At 49.6% G+C, this 18065-nt stretch overlaps 1 protein-coding gene across 8 annotated transcripts in view; it reads left to right on the top strand.

Moving 5' to 3' along the window:
* The window catches only part of TRPM4 (transient receptor potential cation channel subfamily M member 4), a 53036-nt gene extending 49266 nt beyond the window's left edge, over window positions 1–3770 (top strand). For 5 of the 8 annotated variants that reach the window (XM_033223991.1, XM_033223989.1, XM_033223990.1 and 2 more), the window contains 5 exons: window positions 2118–2314; window positions 2614–2746; window positions 2913–2985; window positions 3073–3178; window positions 3403–3770. In XM_033223991.1, the coding sequence (XP_033079882.1) occupies window positions 2118–2314; window positions 2614–2746; window positions 2913–2985; window positions 3073–3178; window positions 3403–3407 (514 nt within the window). In that variant the 3' untranslated portion in view covers window positions 3408–3770. Of the gene's footprint in view, window positions 1–2117; window positions 2315–2613; window positions 2747–2912; window positions 2986–3072; window positions 3179–3402 lie in introns of those variants that run through there. The other 3 variants (XR_004440451.1, XR_004440450.1, XR_004440452.1) reach the window with 3 other exon arrangements.
* The last annotated feature ends 14295 nt before the right edge of the window (window positions 3771–18065 follow it).

The raw sequence follows: 18065 nt of genomic DNA on the forward strand, positions 1-18065 counted from the left end.
CTTGCTAACGGGCGTCTTCGCAGACGCCGGCATTACCGCTAGACCAAGGAGCCCTCTAGTGGCCCTGTCTGGGCATGACAAAGGGCTCACACTTGTCTTCTGGTCACTTCTCACTATGTCCCTTCAGCTCCTATCTCCATATGGCCTGGTTTTTCCTAGGTTATAATTGTAGAGCAAGGATTATTATAATATTGGAATAAAGAGTAATTGCTACAAACTAATGATTAATGATATTCATATGTAATTATATCTATGATCTATATCTAGTATAACTCTTGTTATTTTATATATTTTATTACACTGGAACAGCTCGTGCCCTCGGTCTCTTGCCTCGGCACCTGAGTGACTTGCCACCCACACACGGTGAAACCCCGTCTCTACTAAAAGTACAAAAAATTAGCCGGGCGTGGTGGTGGGTGCCTGTAGTCCCAGCTACTCGGGAGGCTGAGGCAAGAGAATGGTGTGAACCCGGGAGGGGAAGCTTGCAGTGAGCCAAGATTGCACCACTGCACTCCAGCCTGGGTGACAGAGCCAGACTCCGTCTCAAAAAAAAAAAAAAAATCATGAAGTGTTGTTGAATTTTGTCAAATGCCTTTTCTGTGTTGGTTGAGATCATGTGGTTTCCCCCACACCTTGTTCTATTAATGTGGTGTTTGCACTGGTTTTTGTATGTTTAACTACCTTTACTTTCCTAGGATAAATCCCCATTTAGTTATGGTGTAAAATCCACTTAATATGCTGCTGAATTAGATTTGCCAGTATTTTTTCAGGATGTTTATATGTCTATTCATAGGGGCTACTGGTCTGTAATTTTCTTGTGATATCTTTATCTGGCTTTGGTATTACGGTAATGCTGGCCTCATGGAATGAGTTAGGAAATGTTCTCTCCTTTTCAATCTTTTGGACAAATTTGAGAAACATCCTTGTTATTATGATTCTTCTTTAAATGTTTGATAGAATTCACCAGCACAGCCATCTGGTTTTGGGCTTTTCTTTATTGAAAGGTTTTTGATTAAATCTCTTTTGACAAGTCTATTGAGATTTTCTATTTTTTCTTGAGTCAGCTTAGGTAATTTGTGTGTTCCTAGGAATTTGTCCATTTCACTTATCTTGTTTGTTGACATGTAATTGTTGATAGTATTCTCTTATAATCCTTTTTATTTCGGTAAGGTCGGTAGTAATGTCTCCATTTTCATTTCTGATGTCAGTTATTTGTGTCCTGGCTAATTTCTGAGCCCAATTTTAACCTGACTTCAACCTCTACCTTAAGCCATGATACCATGTCCAACTTGACCTCTGACATCTGACCCTTGGCCCTTCTAACCTGACTTTTTTTTTTTTTTTTTTTTGAGACGGAGTTTCACTCTGTCTCCCAGGCTGGAGTGCAGTGGCACGATCTCAGCTCACTGCAACCTCCACCTCCTGGGTTCAAGCGATTCTCCTGCCTCAGCCTCAGCCTCCCCAGTAGCTGGGATTACAGGCACCCGCCACCATGCCTAGCTAATTTTTGTATTTTTAGTAGAGATGGGGCTTCACCATGTTAGCCAGGCTGGTCTCGAACTCCTGACCTCAGGTGATCCGCCCACCTCGGCCTCCCAAAGTGCCGGGAGTACAGGCGTGAGCAAATGGGCCCAGCCCTAACCTGACTTCTAATCGCATCCTGTAACCTCTTACTTTAGTGATCTTTTTTTTTTTTTTTTTTTTTTTTGAGACGGAGTCTTGCTCTGCCGCCCAGGCTGGAGTGCAGTGGCCGGCTCTCAGCTCACTGCAAGCTCCGCCTCCCGGGTTCACGCCATTCTCCTGTCTCAGCCTCCCGAGTAGCTGGGACTACAGGCGCCCGCCTCGTCGCCCGGCTAGTTTTTTGTATTTTTTAGTAGAGACGGGGTTTCGCCGTATTAGCCAGGAGGGTCTCGATCTCCTGACCTCGTGATCCGCCCGTCTCGGCCTCCCAAAGTGCTGGGATTACAGGCTTGAGCCACCGCGCCCGGCCACTTTAGTGATCTTGACTTCTGTCTGGTGCCGTAGACTTTGAACAATTATTGCCTGGTATCTAACCTTTGTCCTTGCTTGGTGCTGTACCCTGACCTCAAGTGACCTTTGACCTCTGGCCTCTGCAGCTACACGTTCGGCAAAGTACAGGGCAACAGCGATCTCTACTGGAAGGCGCAGCGCTACCGCCTCATCCGGGAATTCCACTCTCGGCCCGCGCTGGCCCCGCCCTTTATCATTATCTCCCACTTGCGCCTCCTGCTCAGGCAATTGTGCAGGCGCCCCCGGAGCCCCCAGCCGTCCTCCCCGACCCTCGAGCATTTCCGTGAGAACAGAGCTTGGCTTAAAAAGGAGAAGTATAGGGGACCGGCAGCCTGGAAGGCGAGGGGAAGGGGCATGCCCCAAATGACTAATGGGAGTGGCTTACGCAGCGAGGGGCGGGGTTTAAACAACAAGGGGCGGGGCTTAAGCACTGAGGGGCAGGGCTTAGGGGTGAGGGGCGGGGCATGTTCTCGAATCACCAGGGGCCGGGTCTGAGATAGCGTGTTCTGAGGGTGTCAGAAGGGGCAGCTGGGCTTGGGAAGGGGCGTGGCCTTAGCCCTTTGACTCCGCCCTCCCCTGCAGGGGTCTGCCTTTCTAAAGAAGCGGAGCGGAAGCTGCTAACGTGGGAATCGGTACAGAAGGAGAACTTCCTGCTGGCACGAGCTAGGGACAAGCGGGAGAGCGACTCCGAGCGTCTGAAGCGCACGTCCCAGAAGTGAGAGCGGGGCCTGGTTGGGGATGGGGCTTCTGGCCTGGGGCGGATTCTGACTTCGGTTGAAGTCAGGGTCCTGGGAGGGAGGGAGGAGGCCCAGGAAGTAGGCGGAGCCCCGGGGGGGTGGGTGGGCTGCGGGTGCCCCCGGTAAGAGGTCCTCCCTTCTCAGGGTGGACATGGCACTGAAACAGCTGGGACACATCCGCGAGTACGAACAGCGCCTGAAAGTGCTGGAGCGGGAGGTGAGGGCTTGGGGTTTGGCTGGGGAACTGTGGCAGGGGTCGGGAGGGGTTTCCATCTCCTGCTCTTACATTCCTCCCGTTCCCCAGATCCAGCACTGTAGCCGCGTCCTTGGGTGGGTGGCCGAGTCCCTGAGCCGCTCTGCCTTGCTGCCCCCAGGTGGGCCGCCACCCCCTGACCTGCCTGGGCCCAAAGGTCAGTGTGTAGCATCAGCCTGTGCATCTCCAGCCTCTGTTCCTGTATGTTTGCGTGTTTTTCTCTCTTGGCGCCTTTCCAGGGTCCCTGGGTCACTCTCTTGGTCTCCTTTGAGCATTTTGTACTGTGGTCTTCGTGTTCCTTCTTTTATGCCAGTCTGCCAGTTTTTCTGTCTCTCCCCTTCCCTGCCAATCACCAGCTCTCTCTTTTCTCTCCTCCCCCAGACTGAGCTCTGCTGGCAGACTTCAAGGAGAAGCCCCCACCGGGGATTTTGCTCCCAGAGTAAGGCTCATCTGGGCCTCGGCCCCCGCACCTGGTGGCCTTGTCCTTGAGATGAGCCCCGTGCCCATCTGGGCCACTGTTGGGACCACCTTTGGGAGTGTCATCCGTACAAACCACAGCATGTCCGGCTCCTCCCAGAACCAACCCCAGCCTGGGAGGATCAAGTCCTGGAGCCCAGGCCGTTATCCCTCTGGGGACTCTGCCACAGCAGGGGAGGCTGGAGGGTCCTTGGGGTAACAGGGACCACAGACCCCTCACCACTCACAGATTCCTCACACTGGGGAAATAAAGCCATTTGAGAGGAATTGTGTCCAGAGGCTTGATTCTTGGGGGAACTGGTAGGTGTCTAGATCCTTCCAAGATGGTGGCTGGAGCTGGGGTGTTGGGCTTGGGGTTCTTGGTGGATTTGCTGCTGTAATTCAGATATTTCGGAGTCTGTTTCCTCCCCTCAGCCCCATTGTTCTTGCCTGAGACCCAGCACCTTCTGTCTGCAGTGTTCTGATGGCTCTCACTTCAGTAGGACAAGACCCCATCTGTACCCCCTCCTACCCAGTTTCAACTTTCCAGTGGAAAAATAACTCAATGATAATAAGCAAAGTATTTCCTGGAGTGGGGGTGGATGGGTGTTATGTACATCTGCTTTGGCAATAGGGAAACGGATGATGCAAATTTGAGTAGATAAATGCATACGTGTCTTTAAAAAGTCTAATTAGTGGGAAATTGCAGGCCAGGCGCACACAGGGTTGAGGCAAATATGCATGATTATACATGCAGTTTAACTAACGCGTAACAAGCTAAACTGGTAATGACAAGGTTGAACTGACAGCAATTATTAGTTAAATAGCACGAAAGCCACCAACAACCCACACGTCCAAAAATCAAAACCAAAACATCCTTCCTCCAAATTGGAGGAGATCCAAGTATCTGTCACTGTGGGTGCAGAGTACCGTTGAAACATAGCCAAGTGTTGTGTGGCAACCGCGACTTCCCTGGAAGATGCTGAGTTAGTTTTCACCAACCCAAGTAGTAATAATCACTGTAATGTAACTTCCTTCCTTCCTTCCTTCCTTCCTTCCTCCCTTCTTCCCTCCTTCCCTCCCTCCCTCCTCCCTCCCTCCCTCCCTCTCTTCCTTCTTTCCTCCCTTCTTCCCTCCTTCCCTCCCTTCCTCCTTCCTTCCTTCTTCCTTCCTTCCTTCCTTCTTTTCTTCTTTTTCTCCTTTTTTTTTTCTTTGAGACAAAGTCTCGCTCTGTCACCCAGGCTGGAATGCAGTGGCATGATCTCAGGTCACTGCAAGCTCTGCCTCCTGGGTTCAAGCAATTCTATTCTCAGCCTCTGGAGTAGCTGGGATTACAGGTGCCCACCACCATGCCCGGCTAATTTTTGTTTTGGTAGAGACGGGGTTTCACCATGTTGGCCAGGCTGGTCTCAAACTTCTCACTTCAGGTGATCTGCCTGCCTCAGCCTCCCAAAGTGTTGGAATTACAGGTGTGAGCCACCGCACCTGGCCACTTTTTCTTCTTCTCTTTCAACAAGATCTCACTCTGTCACCCAGGCAGAAATGCAGTGACTCAATCACAGCTCACTGCAACCTCACCTGCTGGGCTCAAGCAATTCTCTCAGTCTCCTAAGTAGCTGGGACTACAGGCTTGCACCACCATGCCCGGCTAATTTTTTGGATTTTTGATAGAGATGGGGTCTCACCATATTTCTCTGGTTGGTCTCAAACTCCTGGGGTCAAGCGATCCACTCACCTAGGCCTCTCAAAGTGCTGGGATTACAGGTGTGAGCCTCCATGCCTGGCCTCCAGTACTTTCTATATATATCTGTCCAGCATTGTTTTAAGTGCTTCATGTGCACTAAATCAGTGAATCCGATGATAACCATATAAGGTAGCTACTATTATTTTCTCCATTTTGCAGATGGGAAAAGTGAGACACAGAAAAGTGGCTCTAATAAAGTCACACAGAAAGTGGCTGAGTTGGATGCTGGGCGTGGTGGCTCATGCCTGTAAAACAGCACTTTGGGAGGTCAAGCAGGTGGATCACTTGAGGCCAGGAGTTCGAGACCAGCCTGGCCAATATAGCAAAACCCCATCACTACTAAACATACAAAAATTAGCTGGGTGTGGTAGTGGACACCTGTAGTCCCAGCTACTCAGGAGGCTGAGGCAGAAGAATTGCTTGAACCCAGGAGGCGGAGGTTGCAGTGAACGGAAATTGCGCCACTGCACTCCAGCCTGGGTGACAGAGCAGGACTCTGTTTCAAAAATAATAATAATAAAATAGAAACTCAAAGTGGCTGAGTTGGAACAGAAATGTGGGCAATCCGGAGAGCATCTGTAATGCACGATTTTATATTTGGAAATGTCAACTGCTGTGAAGCCACAGGAACTCACTCCGTCCATGTGCGAGTTTGAGCTTTTGTCTCAGCTGCAAATCCACCCTTGTCTCAGCTCTGTGATGCTGGGGCGGGGCCTCTGTAAGCCTTGTTTTTGCTTTCCCAGTCGGTTGCTATAAGCCCTGGCCTAAAGAGGGCGCTAGACGGAGACCAGCGATTGGAGGAGGAAGCAGGGATTTGTTCCATCTATTTGCTCCAGGCTTTCAAGCAAGCATCGTCCTAGAACAATGCTCCCTCTGACAGCAGCAGTTGCTTCCAGGTTTTTTGTTTTTTGTTTTTTGTTTTTGACGGAGTCTTGCTCTGTCGCCCAGGCTGGAGTGCAGTGGCACGATCTCAGCTCACTGCAACCTCTGCCTCCTGGGTTTAAGCAATTCTCCTGCTTCAGCCTTCTGAGTAGCTGGGATTACAGGCATCTGCCACCACGCCCAGCTAAGTTTTGTATTTTTAGTAGAGACGGGATTTCACCATGTTGGTCAAGCTGGCCTTGAACTCCTCACTTCAGGTGATCCACCTGCCTTAGCCTCTGAAAGTGCTGGGATTACAGGTGTGAGTCAACGCGCCCGGCCCTCTTCCAGGTTTTAAGTTTTATTTTTTGGCATCTCCATAACCTGTTATTTCTTTTTCTATTTCTGTTGCCCAGGATGGAGTGCAGTGGTCAAGGTTCACTGTAGCCTCGACCTCCCAGACTCAAGCCATCCTCCCGCCTCAGCCTCCAGAATAGCTGGGACCACAGGTACATGCCACCACACCCAGCTAAATTTTTTGTTTTCAAATTGTTTTGTAGAGATAGGGGTCTCGCCATGTTGCCAAGGTTGGTCTCAAACTCGTGGGATCAAGGGGTCCTCCCACCTCAGCCTCCCAAAGTGCTGTGATTACAGGCGTGAGCCACCGCGCCCGACGCCATAAGCAGTGTCATTGTCAGCCTTCTGTCACACCAGCGCCACCCCGGTAGGCCCTGGCTCTAGTCTGGGTTTCAGTTCTGCAGGGCTGCTGCCTCAACATTTTAGATCCTGATAATTCTAGCTCAGTCCTGGAGTGATAGGTGTAGCCTGCAGTTACTATTTTTATATGGTGCAGTTACTATTTCTACGCTGTTTCTTCTCATTCCTTTCAAGGTTTCCTGAGACCTGTTTAATTTATCTGAGACCTGTGTATTAATTCATCTCTGTTGAAATATCTATATAACAGGAAGACTCCAGGTCGTGTGTGTAGAAATCCAACATGAGTCATCAAGATGGAGAATTTGCACGAATTCCACATGTAAACCGATTTGGAGACCAAAAGTTCCTTAATTGAAGAGGAGGCTGGTACTCTTGAGGAATTACCCTAAAATAACTGCTGCAAGCTTATATTTTGCATCTTCCATTCAAATGGGACTTGTCTCCATTTATGCAGTAACTGTGTATTGGGGAAAGGAAAATACTTAGACCTTTTAGGGATTAGCAGACACTGGCCCGGCCTATTTATTCATTTTTGAGATGCAGTCTCACTCTCTCGCCCAGGCTCAAGTGCAGTGGCGTGATCACAGCTGACTGCAGCCTGGCTCAAGTGATCCTCCTGCCTCGGCCTCCCAAGTAGCTGGAATCACAGGTGCATGCCACCATGCCTATATAATTTTAAAAAAATTTTTTTAGGTCAGTGCGGTGGCTCATGCCTGTAATCACAGCACTTTGGGAGGTCAAGGCAGGTGGATCACCTGAGGTCAGGAGTTCGAGACCACACTGGCCAACATGGCGAAACCCTGTCTCTACTAAAAATACAAAAATTAACCAGGCATGGTGGTGTGTGCCTGTTATCCCAGCTACTAGGGGGTCTGAGGAAGGAGGATCGCTTGAACCTGGGAGGCGGAGGTTGCAGTGAGCAGAGATCATGCTGCACTGCAGCCTGGGCAACAGAGCGAGACTCTGTCTCAAAACAAACCAAACAATTGGTCTTTAATAATTTTTTTTTTTTTGAGACAGAGTCTTGCTCTGTCACCCAGGCTGGAGTGCAGTGGCGCAATCTCAGCTTAATGCAACCTCCACCTCCCAGGTTCAAGCAATTCTCCTGCCTCAGCCTCCTGAGTAGCTGGGATTACAGGCGTGCACCACCACGCCTGACTAATTTTTGTATTTTTAGTAGAGACGTGGTTTCACCATGTTGGCCAAGCTAATAAAGTTTAAAAATACAAATAAAATAAAAAAGGAAAAATATACCACATTTGAGGTATTTTCCAACCCATTTAGTGAGTAGCCTACAAAAATGCCAACTTGGAGTGTGGTCCAAGTCCTTGAGAAGGCTCCGCATCCGGCCCATGCTGAGCTTAAGCTCAGTCTTATGACTCAGCAGATCACATGATACTCAGAAAAGAATGTGGCAAATCGAGATGCTGTATGATCTCCAGAAAGTGCCAATAGGAGCATTTTCTGGCATAAACTCGTAGGGTTTTGGCCCAAAGCCATGCCATCTTCTGCACACAGCTCATCTCTGTGAAGAAACAGTTCCTTCTCTCGGTTAAAGATAGATGCTTGGCCATGGTGCACAGAGCAATGATAAAACCTGACCTGACCATCAGGAACTCAGTGTAATCTGACCCACAAATCCAGAAGATTGAGCGTAGACAATGGCAGTGCATCAGGTGGAAATAAGAAATAAAGTGTTGGCTGGGCGCGGTGGCTCACACCTGTAATTCCAGCACTTTGTGAGGCCGAGGCATGCGGATCACCTGAGGTCAGGAGTTCGAGACCAGCCTGACCGAAATGGAGACACCCCATCGCTACTAAAAATACAAAATTAGCCAGGCGTGGTGGCGCATTCCTGTAATCCCAGCTACTCGGAAGGCTGAGGCAGGAGAATTGCTTGAACCCAGGAGGCGGAGGTTGTGGTGAGCCGAGATGGCACCATTGCACTCCAGCCTGGGCAACAAGGGCAAAATTTTGTCTCAAAAAAAAAAAAAAAAAGAACTAAGGTGTTGCCATGAGCAGTGACACAAGCAAAACAAGCAAATTGCTTGAGTGGACAGCACAAACCGTTCTGCCATCTATACCCACTGTTTTGTCTTCTCTCCATCTATATCCATGGCTTCATGGACAACTCCTCATGACTTCTTTTCTTTTCTTTTTTTTTTTCTTGAGATGGAGTCTTGCTTTGTTCCTCAGGCTGGAGTGCAGTGGTGCAATCTCGGCTCACTGCAACCTCTGCCTCCCAGGTTCAAGCAATTCTCCTGCCAGAGCCACTTGAGTAGCTGGGACTACAGGTGTGTACCATCGCACCCAGCTGATTTTTGTATTTTTAGTAGAGACAGGGTTTCCCCATGCTGGCCAGGCTGGTCTCAAACTCCTGACCTCAGGTGATCTGCCCTTCTCGGCTTCCCAAAGTGCTGGGATTACAGGTGTGAGCGCCAGGCCGCTCCTCGTGATTAATTGAACTGGGGAGGATACAACTTTGGGCTGATTTTTAGATGGCTCAGCATGATATACTAGGGTTCTCAGAATCAGCCGCATTGCAGCCCTCAGAGGAACCAGCACTAGCCTGGCAGTCTCCTTGCCCAGAAATCTGAGCCCCAGCTCAGCAATGCCCACTTCTGAGCTGGGCAGCAATCCTGAGCAACCAATCTCAAGAGCCCTGAGGTTCATCTGATCCTCTCTTTGGTAACATAGCAGAATTGGCTCAACAAGCCTGCGCTGACACCACAGATACAGAAGAACAGGCTGATACCAGCTGCTATGTCCCAGAGGCTGCCCCTTTCTAGCCAGAACATTTTTCCTGACCGGGAAGCTGTCATTGCCACATAGATGTTTCTTCTTCCCTGATTCTATAAATACAAGGACACAGTCCCTCTTTACTGGGATGCTGCTGGCCATGGTGCAGGCAGACCGTTCTTGTCCAGCCGGAGTCATGGGATGGAGGGACGCTCCCTCCTCCACCTGCGCGTCTTCCCTCCAAGAATCTATTTGACATCTCTATCACACAGGCCTAGTGGTGTGTATGACAGTTGGTAACCACAAAGGAAACTTCTCCATCTGTCCTGGTGCCGTGTTCTTTTTGTTTGATTTTAGACAAAGTCTTGCTCTATTGCCCAGGCTGGAGCGCAGTGGCGTGATCTCGGCTCACTGCAACCTCCACCTCCCCAGTTCAAGCGATTCTCCTGCCTCAGCCTCCTGAGTAGCTGGGATTACAGGTGCCGGCCACCATGCCTGGCTAATTTTTGTATTTTTGGTAGAGATAGGGTTTATATATATATTTTATATATATACAAATATATATATAATATTTTCATTTTATATATATATATATATATATTTTTTTTTTTTTTCTGAGACTGAATCTTGGTCTGTCACCCAGGCTGGAGTGCAGTGGCATGATCTTGGCTCACTGCAACTTCTGCCACCCCGGTTAAAGCCATTCTCCTACCTCAGCCTCCTGAATAGCTGGGACTACAGGCACCTGCCACCACACCTGGCTAATTTTTGTATTTTTAGTAGAGATAGGGTTTCACCATGTTGGCCAGGCTGGTCCTCGAACTCCTGGCCTCAAGTGATCTGCCCACCTCAGCCTCGGAAAATGCTGGGATTACACATGGGAGCCACCGCACCCGGCCTGGTGCTGTTTTGGCAAGCAACATGGAGTTTGTCTGGCCCTCTATGGACGTGGAAGACATTCACTCCGAATGGTGATGGCCGGTCACCTGTAAGGCCAGTGAATAAACTGGATGTCTATGAAGCAAGAGCGGGCAGCATAGCTGTGGTCAGCTAGTGCAGTGTCCTCTGGAGAAGCAGCTGACGGGGTGGGATGGCTGCGGTGTCCCCTCACCTGGGACCCGGGGAGGCCCCCTAAGATGCTGTCTGTTCCAGGTCTCAGCTGCAGGGAAAGACAGGTGACTGGAAACAGAATGTGTAAGACACTAAAGGCCTCCAGACAAGCAGGTCATTTGAAAAAAAGGGTTCATTGTATACAAAAAGAAATCTCTAGGTAGCGAGGCTGCAGGTTGCCAGAGGAAAGGAGGCAGGAGGCTGGGATGAGGACCCAAGAATGCAGACACCAATTACAAAATGAGCTGTGTGTGGGGGCGGACGCTTGTGGTCCCAGCTACTCAGGAGACTGAGGTGGGGAGATCACTAGAGCCTGGGAGGTCAAGACTATGGGGAGCCATCATCGCGCCACTGTACTCCAGCCTGGGTGACAGACGGAGACCCTGTTTCAGAAAAGAAAAAGACTGGGGCCAAGGAACTGGTAATATCAAAAGGGTGACGAGTGTGGCTAGAGGGAGCAGAGTGGTAAGGTTGGGTCAAAACTGCACCCAAGCAAATGGACTGCGGCCAAAACTGGGATGGGTTTGCCTTTTTATTTTTTTATTTTTATTTTTATTTTTTTTTTGAGACAGAGTCTCGCTTTGTCGCCCAGGCTGGAGTGCAGTGGTGCAATCTCGGCTCACTGCAAACTCCACCTCCCAGGTTCAAGCGATTCTCCTGCCTCAGCCTCCCAAGTAACTGGGACTACAGGTGCCCCCCACCACGCCCAGCTAATTTTTTTTTTTTTTTGTATTTTTAGTAGAGACAGGATTTCACCGTGTTAGCCAGGATGGTCTCAATCTCCTGACCCCGTGATCCACCCTCCTCAGCCTCCCAAAGTGCTGGGATTATAGGTATGAGCCACCGCACCCGGCCAGATTTACCTTTTTAGAAGAAAGACGTAGGCAAGCCAAGGAGCTGGTACACAAACTCAGACTAGGTTTGGAAAAACTGTGGGTGTTGGACACACGTTTTTGCTTCTCTTGAACATCTAGGATTGGGATGGCTGGATGGTATAGGAAGTGTATGTATGACTTTATGAGAAATTGCCAAAATCTTTTCCTAAGTAGTTGCACCGTTTGAATTTTGAATTACCACCAGCAATGCGTGAGGGCGTTCTAGTGGCCCTGATCCTTACCAGGACCTGCTATTATCAGCGCTTATAATTTTTTCTCCTTTTTGAGACAGAGTCTCGCTCTGGCACCCAGGCTGGAGGGTACTGGCGTGATCTCGGCTCACTGCAACCTTCACCTACGGGATTCAAGCAATTCTCCTGCTTCAGCCTCCTGAGTAGCCAAGATTACAGGTACACACCACCACACCCAGCTAATTTTTTGTATTTTTAGTAGAGATGGGGTTTCACCATGTTGGTCAAGCTGGTCTCGAACTCCTGACCCCAAATGATCCACCTGCCTCGCCCTCCCAAAGTGCTGGGATTACAGGAGTGAGCCACCACTCCTAGCAAGTTTTTTTTTTTCCAGCACAAAGTATTGACTGGGCACAGTGGTTCATACATGTAATCCCAGCACTTTGGGAGGCCGAGGTGGGAGGATCACTTGCGGCCAGGAGTTCAAGACCAGGCTTGGGCAACATAGTGGGACCTCATTCCTACAAAAAATTTTTAAAAATTAGCTGGGTGGGGTGGTGTGTGCACCTGTAATCCCAGCTACACAGGGGGCTGAGGTAGAAGGATCACTTGAGCCCGGGAGTTGGAGGCTGCAGTGAACTATGATTGCACCACTGCACTCCAGCCTGGGTGACAGAGCAAGCCTCTGTCCCCCTCCCCACAAGCAAGTATCAGGTAATGTGTACAAGTTTTTGTTTGAAGAAGTATCAGGTACCTAGGGGTGAAATGACTGGGTCATATAAAGGCTAATTCCGTGCTTAACTTTTTAAGGAACTGCCAAACTGTCACAGTGGCTGGACCATTGTACATTCTCACCAGCCATGTACGAGGGTTCCAATTTCTTCACATCCATGCCAAACACACGCTATTTGCAGTTTCTTCTCTTTCCTTTTTTTTGAGATGGAGTTTTACTCTTGTTGCCCAGGCTGGAGTGCAGTGGCACAATCTTGGCTCACTGCAACCTCTGCCTCCTGGGTCCAAGCGATTCTCCTGCCTCAGCCTCCTGAGTAGCTGGAATTACAGGCACCCGCCACCACGCCTGACTAATTTTTGTATTTTTAGTAGAGACGGGGTTTCACCATGTTGGTCAGGCTGGTCTTGAACTCCTGACCTCAGGCGATCCTCCCACTGCGGCCTCTCAAAGTGCTGGCATTACAGGCATGAGCCACCGCGCCCTGCCCAGTTTGTTTTCTTGACTGTAGCCATCCTAGTGGGTGTGGAGTGGTGCTCCATTGTGGTTTGGTTTGCATTTCTCTAAGGACTAGTTATGCTGAGCATCTTTTCATGTGTTTTTACCAGTCTTACACGCTTTTTTTTTTTTTTTTGAGACGGGGTCTCGCTCTGTCACCCAGGCTGGAGTCCAGTGGCATGATCATAACTCACTGTATCCGGAACTCCTGGGCTCAAGCGATTCTCCCACCTCAGCCTCCTGAGTAGCTGGGACTACAGTTGCATGCCAGCCACCATGCCCGGTTAATTTATAAATTTTTTTTTTTTTTGAGATGGCATCTCACTCTGTCACCCAGGCTGGAATGCAGTGGTGCGATCTTGGCTCACTGCAAGCTCCGCCTCCTGGATTCATGCCATTCTCCTACCTCAGCCTCCCAAGTAGCTGGGAATACAGGTGCCCGCCACCACGCCTGGCTAATTTTTTGTATTTTTAATAGAGACGGGGTTTCACCGTGTTAGCCAGGATGGTCTCGATCTCCTGACTTCATGATCCGCCCACCTCGGCCTCCCAGGGTGCTGGGATTACAGGTGTGAGCCACTGCACCTGGCCAATATAAAAAAATTTTTTAGTAGAGATGAAATTTCACTATGTTGCCGAGGCTGGTCTCAAACTCCTGAGCTCAAATGATCCTCCTGCCTTGGCCTCCTGAGTAGTTGGGATTACAGGTGCACACCACTATACTCAGCTAAGTTTTAATTTTTTGTTTGTTTGTTTTATAGAGATGGGGATTCATTATGTTGCTCAGGCTGGTCTGGAAATCCTGGGCTCAAGCGATTCTCCTGCCTTGGCCTCCCAAAGTGCTGGGATTACAGGTGTGAGCCACTGCGCCCGGCCTTACGTATTCTTTGGAAGAAATGGCTTTTGGGTAATGGCTTTGCATTGTTGTGTTGTCTCAGCTGCCGTCCAGTCGAAGCTAACTAAGGGCAGGTGGGTGTTGAGTGAGGACAATGCTCACCTGCTCTTAGTTAGCTGTGACAAAGACCCTGTTATCCCAATCATCCTCACGAGGACTAGCTGGGCCGCAGCTTAAAGAGACATTTCATAGCTTAAAAAAGACAAACTGTTGGCCCTGCCACCTCCAACTACAAAAGTGTCGCAACTGATAAGCTTTTTTGGATCTTGAAGACGCCACATCTCACGTGTGGAAATTTCACTAATGCGGCTGTAGCAAGTGACCAGACAGATGGCCGCATTTGAGTGGGAGCCTCTTTAGCAAGAGCTTTTTAAAATCAAACTCCACCCAGGAGCTCTTTATCTTCCTCAGAACCCACGGAATTACAGACGTCTGCGCCAACCTCCGTGGGACGTCGGAGTCCAGGAGAACGAATACGAAGGCGCTGATGCTCTTGCTGCCTGCTGGCTGGTGAGTAATAAAGTCCTTTGTCTCTGGCCCAGGAGTCTTGTGTCTTCTGGCAACACTTGTGATAACAGTAATGGGGTAGCTTGTTTTATTTTTATTTTTTATTTTATTGATTGATTGATTGAATTAGGGACAGGGTCTCACTCTGTCACCCAGGCTAGAGTGCAATGGTGCACTCCAACCTGGGCTCAAGTGATTCTCCTACCTCAGCCTCCTGAGTAGCTGGGACTACAGGTGCATGCCACTGTGCCCAGCTAATTTTTTATTTTTTGTAGAGACAGGGTATGGCTACATTGCCCAGGCTGGTCTCGATCTCCTGGGCTCAAGAGATTCTCCTGCTTCAGCCTCTCACATGGCTGGGATTACAGGCATGAGGCCACCGCACCTGGCCCAGACTGGCTTATAAGTAGGACAAAATGAAAGTCCGGACCTGGTAGTATTGAAGAGGATGGGATGTTGACAAAGGTGTGGCTTTCTGGAATTGGAAGGACAGAGCCTCCATGGGCCTGGTTCAAAAATATGAGAAGAATCCCTAGGATCCAGTAGGGAATTCTCTCATCCAAGTAGAAGAGGATGGCCAGCAATAGGGGTCCCCACTGTCCTACTTGTTTTTTTTTTTTTTTTTTTTTTTTTGAGATGGAGTTTTGCTCTTGTCCCCTAAGCTGGAGTACAATGGTGAGATCTCGGCTCACTGCAACCTCTACCTCCTGGGTTCAAGCAATTCTCCTGCCTCAGCCCCCCAAGTAGCTGGGATTACAGGCATGTGCCACCACGCCTGACTAATTTTGTATTTTTAGTAGAGACGGGGTTTCTCCTTGTTGGCCAGGCTGGTCTCGAACTCCCGACCTCAGGTGATCCACCTACTTCAGCCTCCCAAAGTGCTGGGATTACAGGCGTGAGCCACCGCACCTGGCCTTTTGTTTGCTTGTTTGTTTTTTTGAGATGGAGTTTCACTCTTGTTGCTCAGGCTGGAGAGCAAAGGCACGATCTCTGCTTACTGCAACCTCCGCCTCCCAGGTTCAAGCAATTATCCTGCCTCAGTCTCCCGAGTAGCTGGGACTACAGGTGTGCACCACCACGCCTGGCTAATTTTGTATTTTTGGTAGAGACGGAGTTTCTCCGTGTTGGTCAGTCTGGTCTTGAACTCCTGACCTCAAGTGATCTGCCGGCCTCGGCCTCCCAAAGTGCTGGGGCTACAGGCGTGAGTCACCACGCCGGACCAACAGTGAGTTTTTTCCCCCTGCCTTTGCTGTCCCCCTAGGCTACTCCCCAGCCCCAAGTTGCTCCAGGACTGAGGCTGTATTCCCTGACCCACAGACTTCTTGGTTCAAGTGCCTGAATTCAACGAATCAGGCTCGCAGTGGGAAGGGAAGCTGAAGTGCTCTAGTTGGGTGTGGCGCTTTGGGCCAATTCAACGTCCTGCTGTGTGGTTTCCACGACTGAGCGGGTATAATTGGTACTGATGTCTTACATGCTCGAACAACGAACGCCCCGTTATCAGGGGATTCTACCGGTCAGGGGCTGTGGCATGTGCTGCCCTCTTCACCTCTACCAGGAACGATGTGTGGGATCCCGTAGAAAAGGAAACACAGCTTTAATGACTAAATGGCTGCTGGAGTGCTCCGGGAAGCCGTTTCCCAGTGCCACAGCGCCACCTGCCTGACACGGCCACCAAGTGCACCCCTTTTAAAAAGAAAAGGCAGCTAGGCTGAGTGCGGTGGCTCACACTGGGAGGTGGGCGGACCGCTTGAGTCCAGGAGTTCAAGACCAGCCTGGGCGACATAGTGAAACCCCATCTCTATTTTTTTACATTTAATTTAATTTTTATTTATTTATTTTTAGACGGAGTCTGTCTCTCACCAGGCTGGAGTGCAATGGTGCGATCTCGGCTCACTGCAACCTCCACCTCCTGGGTTCAAGTGAGTCTCCTGCCTCAGCCTCCCGAGTAGCTGGGATTACAGGCGCCTGCCACCACCCCCAGCTAACTTTTGTATTTTTAGCAGAGACGGGGTTTCACCATGTTGGCTAGGATGGTCTCAATTTCTTGACCTTGGGATCCACCCACCTCAGCCTCCCAAAGTGCTGGGATTCCAGGCGTGAGCCACCGTGCCCGGTCCTGTCTCTCTTTTAATAATAACAATAAAAAAAAAACCCACTATGAATCGCTATTAAGCTCTCATTGAAAGCAAACGCCTGGCCTGTGGAGGCCTTTAACTCCCCAGCCTCACACCCTCATTCTCAGGTAGGTTAACTGGAACTTCACTAGTAATACTGGAAATGGCCAAAGGTAAAGGCACAGCCAGTCTGGTCCTCAGGTCATCTGAGTTTTACATACAAGTCACAGCTACCCCTGTTTCATTTTCTGTTTTGAGACAGTCTTGCTGTGTTGCCCAGGCTGGAGTGCAGTGGCATGATCGTGGCTCACAGCAGCCTGGAACTCCTGGGCTCAAGTGATCCTCCCACCTCAACCTCCTGAGTAGCTGGGACTCTAGGCGTGCACCAGCACACCTGGTTAATTTTTTAATTTTTTTTTCAGAGAGGGAGTCTCGCTGTGTTGCCGAGGCTGGTCTTGAACTCCTGGGCTCAAGCGATCCTCCTGCCTTGGCCTCCCAAAGTGCTGGAATTACAAGTGTGAGCCGCTGCACCCAGCAGCAGCTACCCCACTTGGAGAAAACTCTCCTCTACTCCCCTGCCTGTGGCAATTCCTCTGGCTCATGGGGCCCTGGATTCACAAGGGTTCCCTTAAAGGGCGGGGCGCGTTCCACTATGTTAAACCTAAAGATGTCCACTAGGGGGCAGCAACCACCTAACCCCAACACTAACTCCGGAAGACATTGATTGCAGTTTAGTTGATATTTAAGGTATTCAATGGGACTTGGTAACTTCTTCACTATCAGCGGGTGTCTGGTAGTATTGATTGCTGGATCATCTTCCTCAAGAATCAGCTCAAAAAGATTTCTGGTTTCCCCTTCCCACCTCTTACTGATCCACACACTTTATTTTTATTTATTTATTTTTTGAAACAGATACTGTCGTCCAGGTTGGAGTGCAGTGGTGCCATCTCGGTTCACTGCAACCTCCGCCTCCTGGGTTCAAGCGATTCTTCTGCCTCAGCCTCCCAAGTAGCTGGGATTACAGGTGTGCGCCATCACGCCCAGCTGATTTTTGTATTTTTAGTAGAGATGGGGTTTCACCATGTTGGCCAGGCTGGTCTCGAACCCCTGACCTCAACTGATCCGCCTGCCTCAGCTTCCCAAAGTGCTGGGATTACAGGCGTGAGCCACCACACCTAGCCACACACACTTTACTCAGGCTGTTTGGTCACCGAATGTGGCAGTCCCAGAAGAGGCTTCATCTCTTCTTGGCTGCATCTTGGATAGTCACTGAGACGGAAGTGTTGGAGGAGTTACAGAGACCTATTCTGAAAATGTACAATTCTGCCCACTGACCATCGTCAGAATGATGCATCTTTCTTTCCGCTGGACAGCCTGGTGGTCACACCCTCCAGATGGCAGTTTAGCCCTGAGGGGGCCAAGTAGGGGATTCAAACTAATGCTGGTTTAGGCACCAGAATCCCCTTGTTGGACCAAGATGGTGCTAGATCAGGAGTTGACACACTACAGCTTGTGGGATACATCTGGCCCATGACCTGTGTCTGTATGGTCTATAAGCCAACAAAGGTTTTTATATATTTTTTAAAATTTGGTTGTTGTTTTTTTTT

This window comes from Trachypithecus francoisi, unplaced genomic scaffold (assembly GCF_009764315.1).
Source record: "Trachypithecus francoisi isolate TF-2019V2 unplaced genomic scaffold, Tfra_2.0 Lachesis_group12, whole genome shotgun sequence".
Classification (NCBI taxonomy): domain Eukaryota; kingdom Metazoa; phylum Chordata; class Mammalia; order Primates; family Cercopithecidae; genus Trachypithecus; species Trachypithecus francoisi.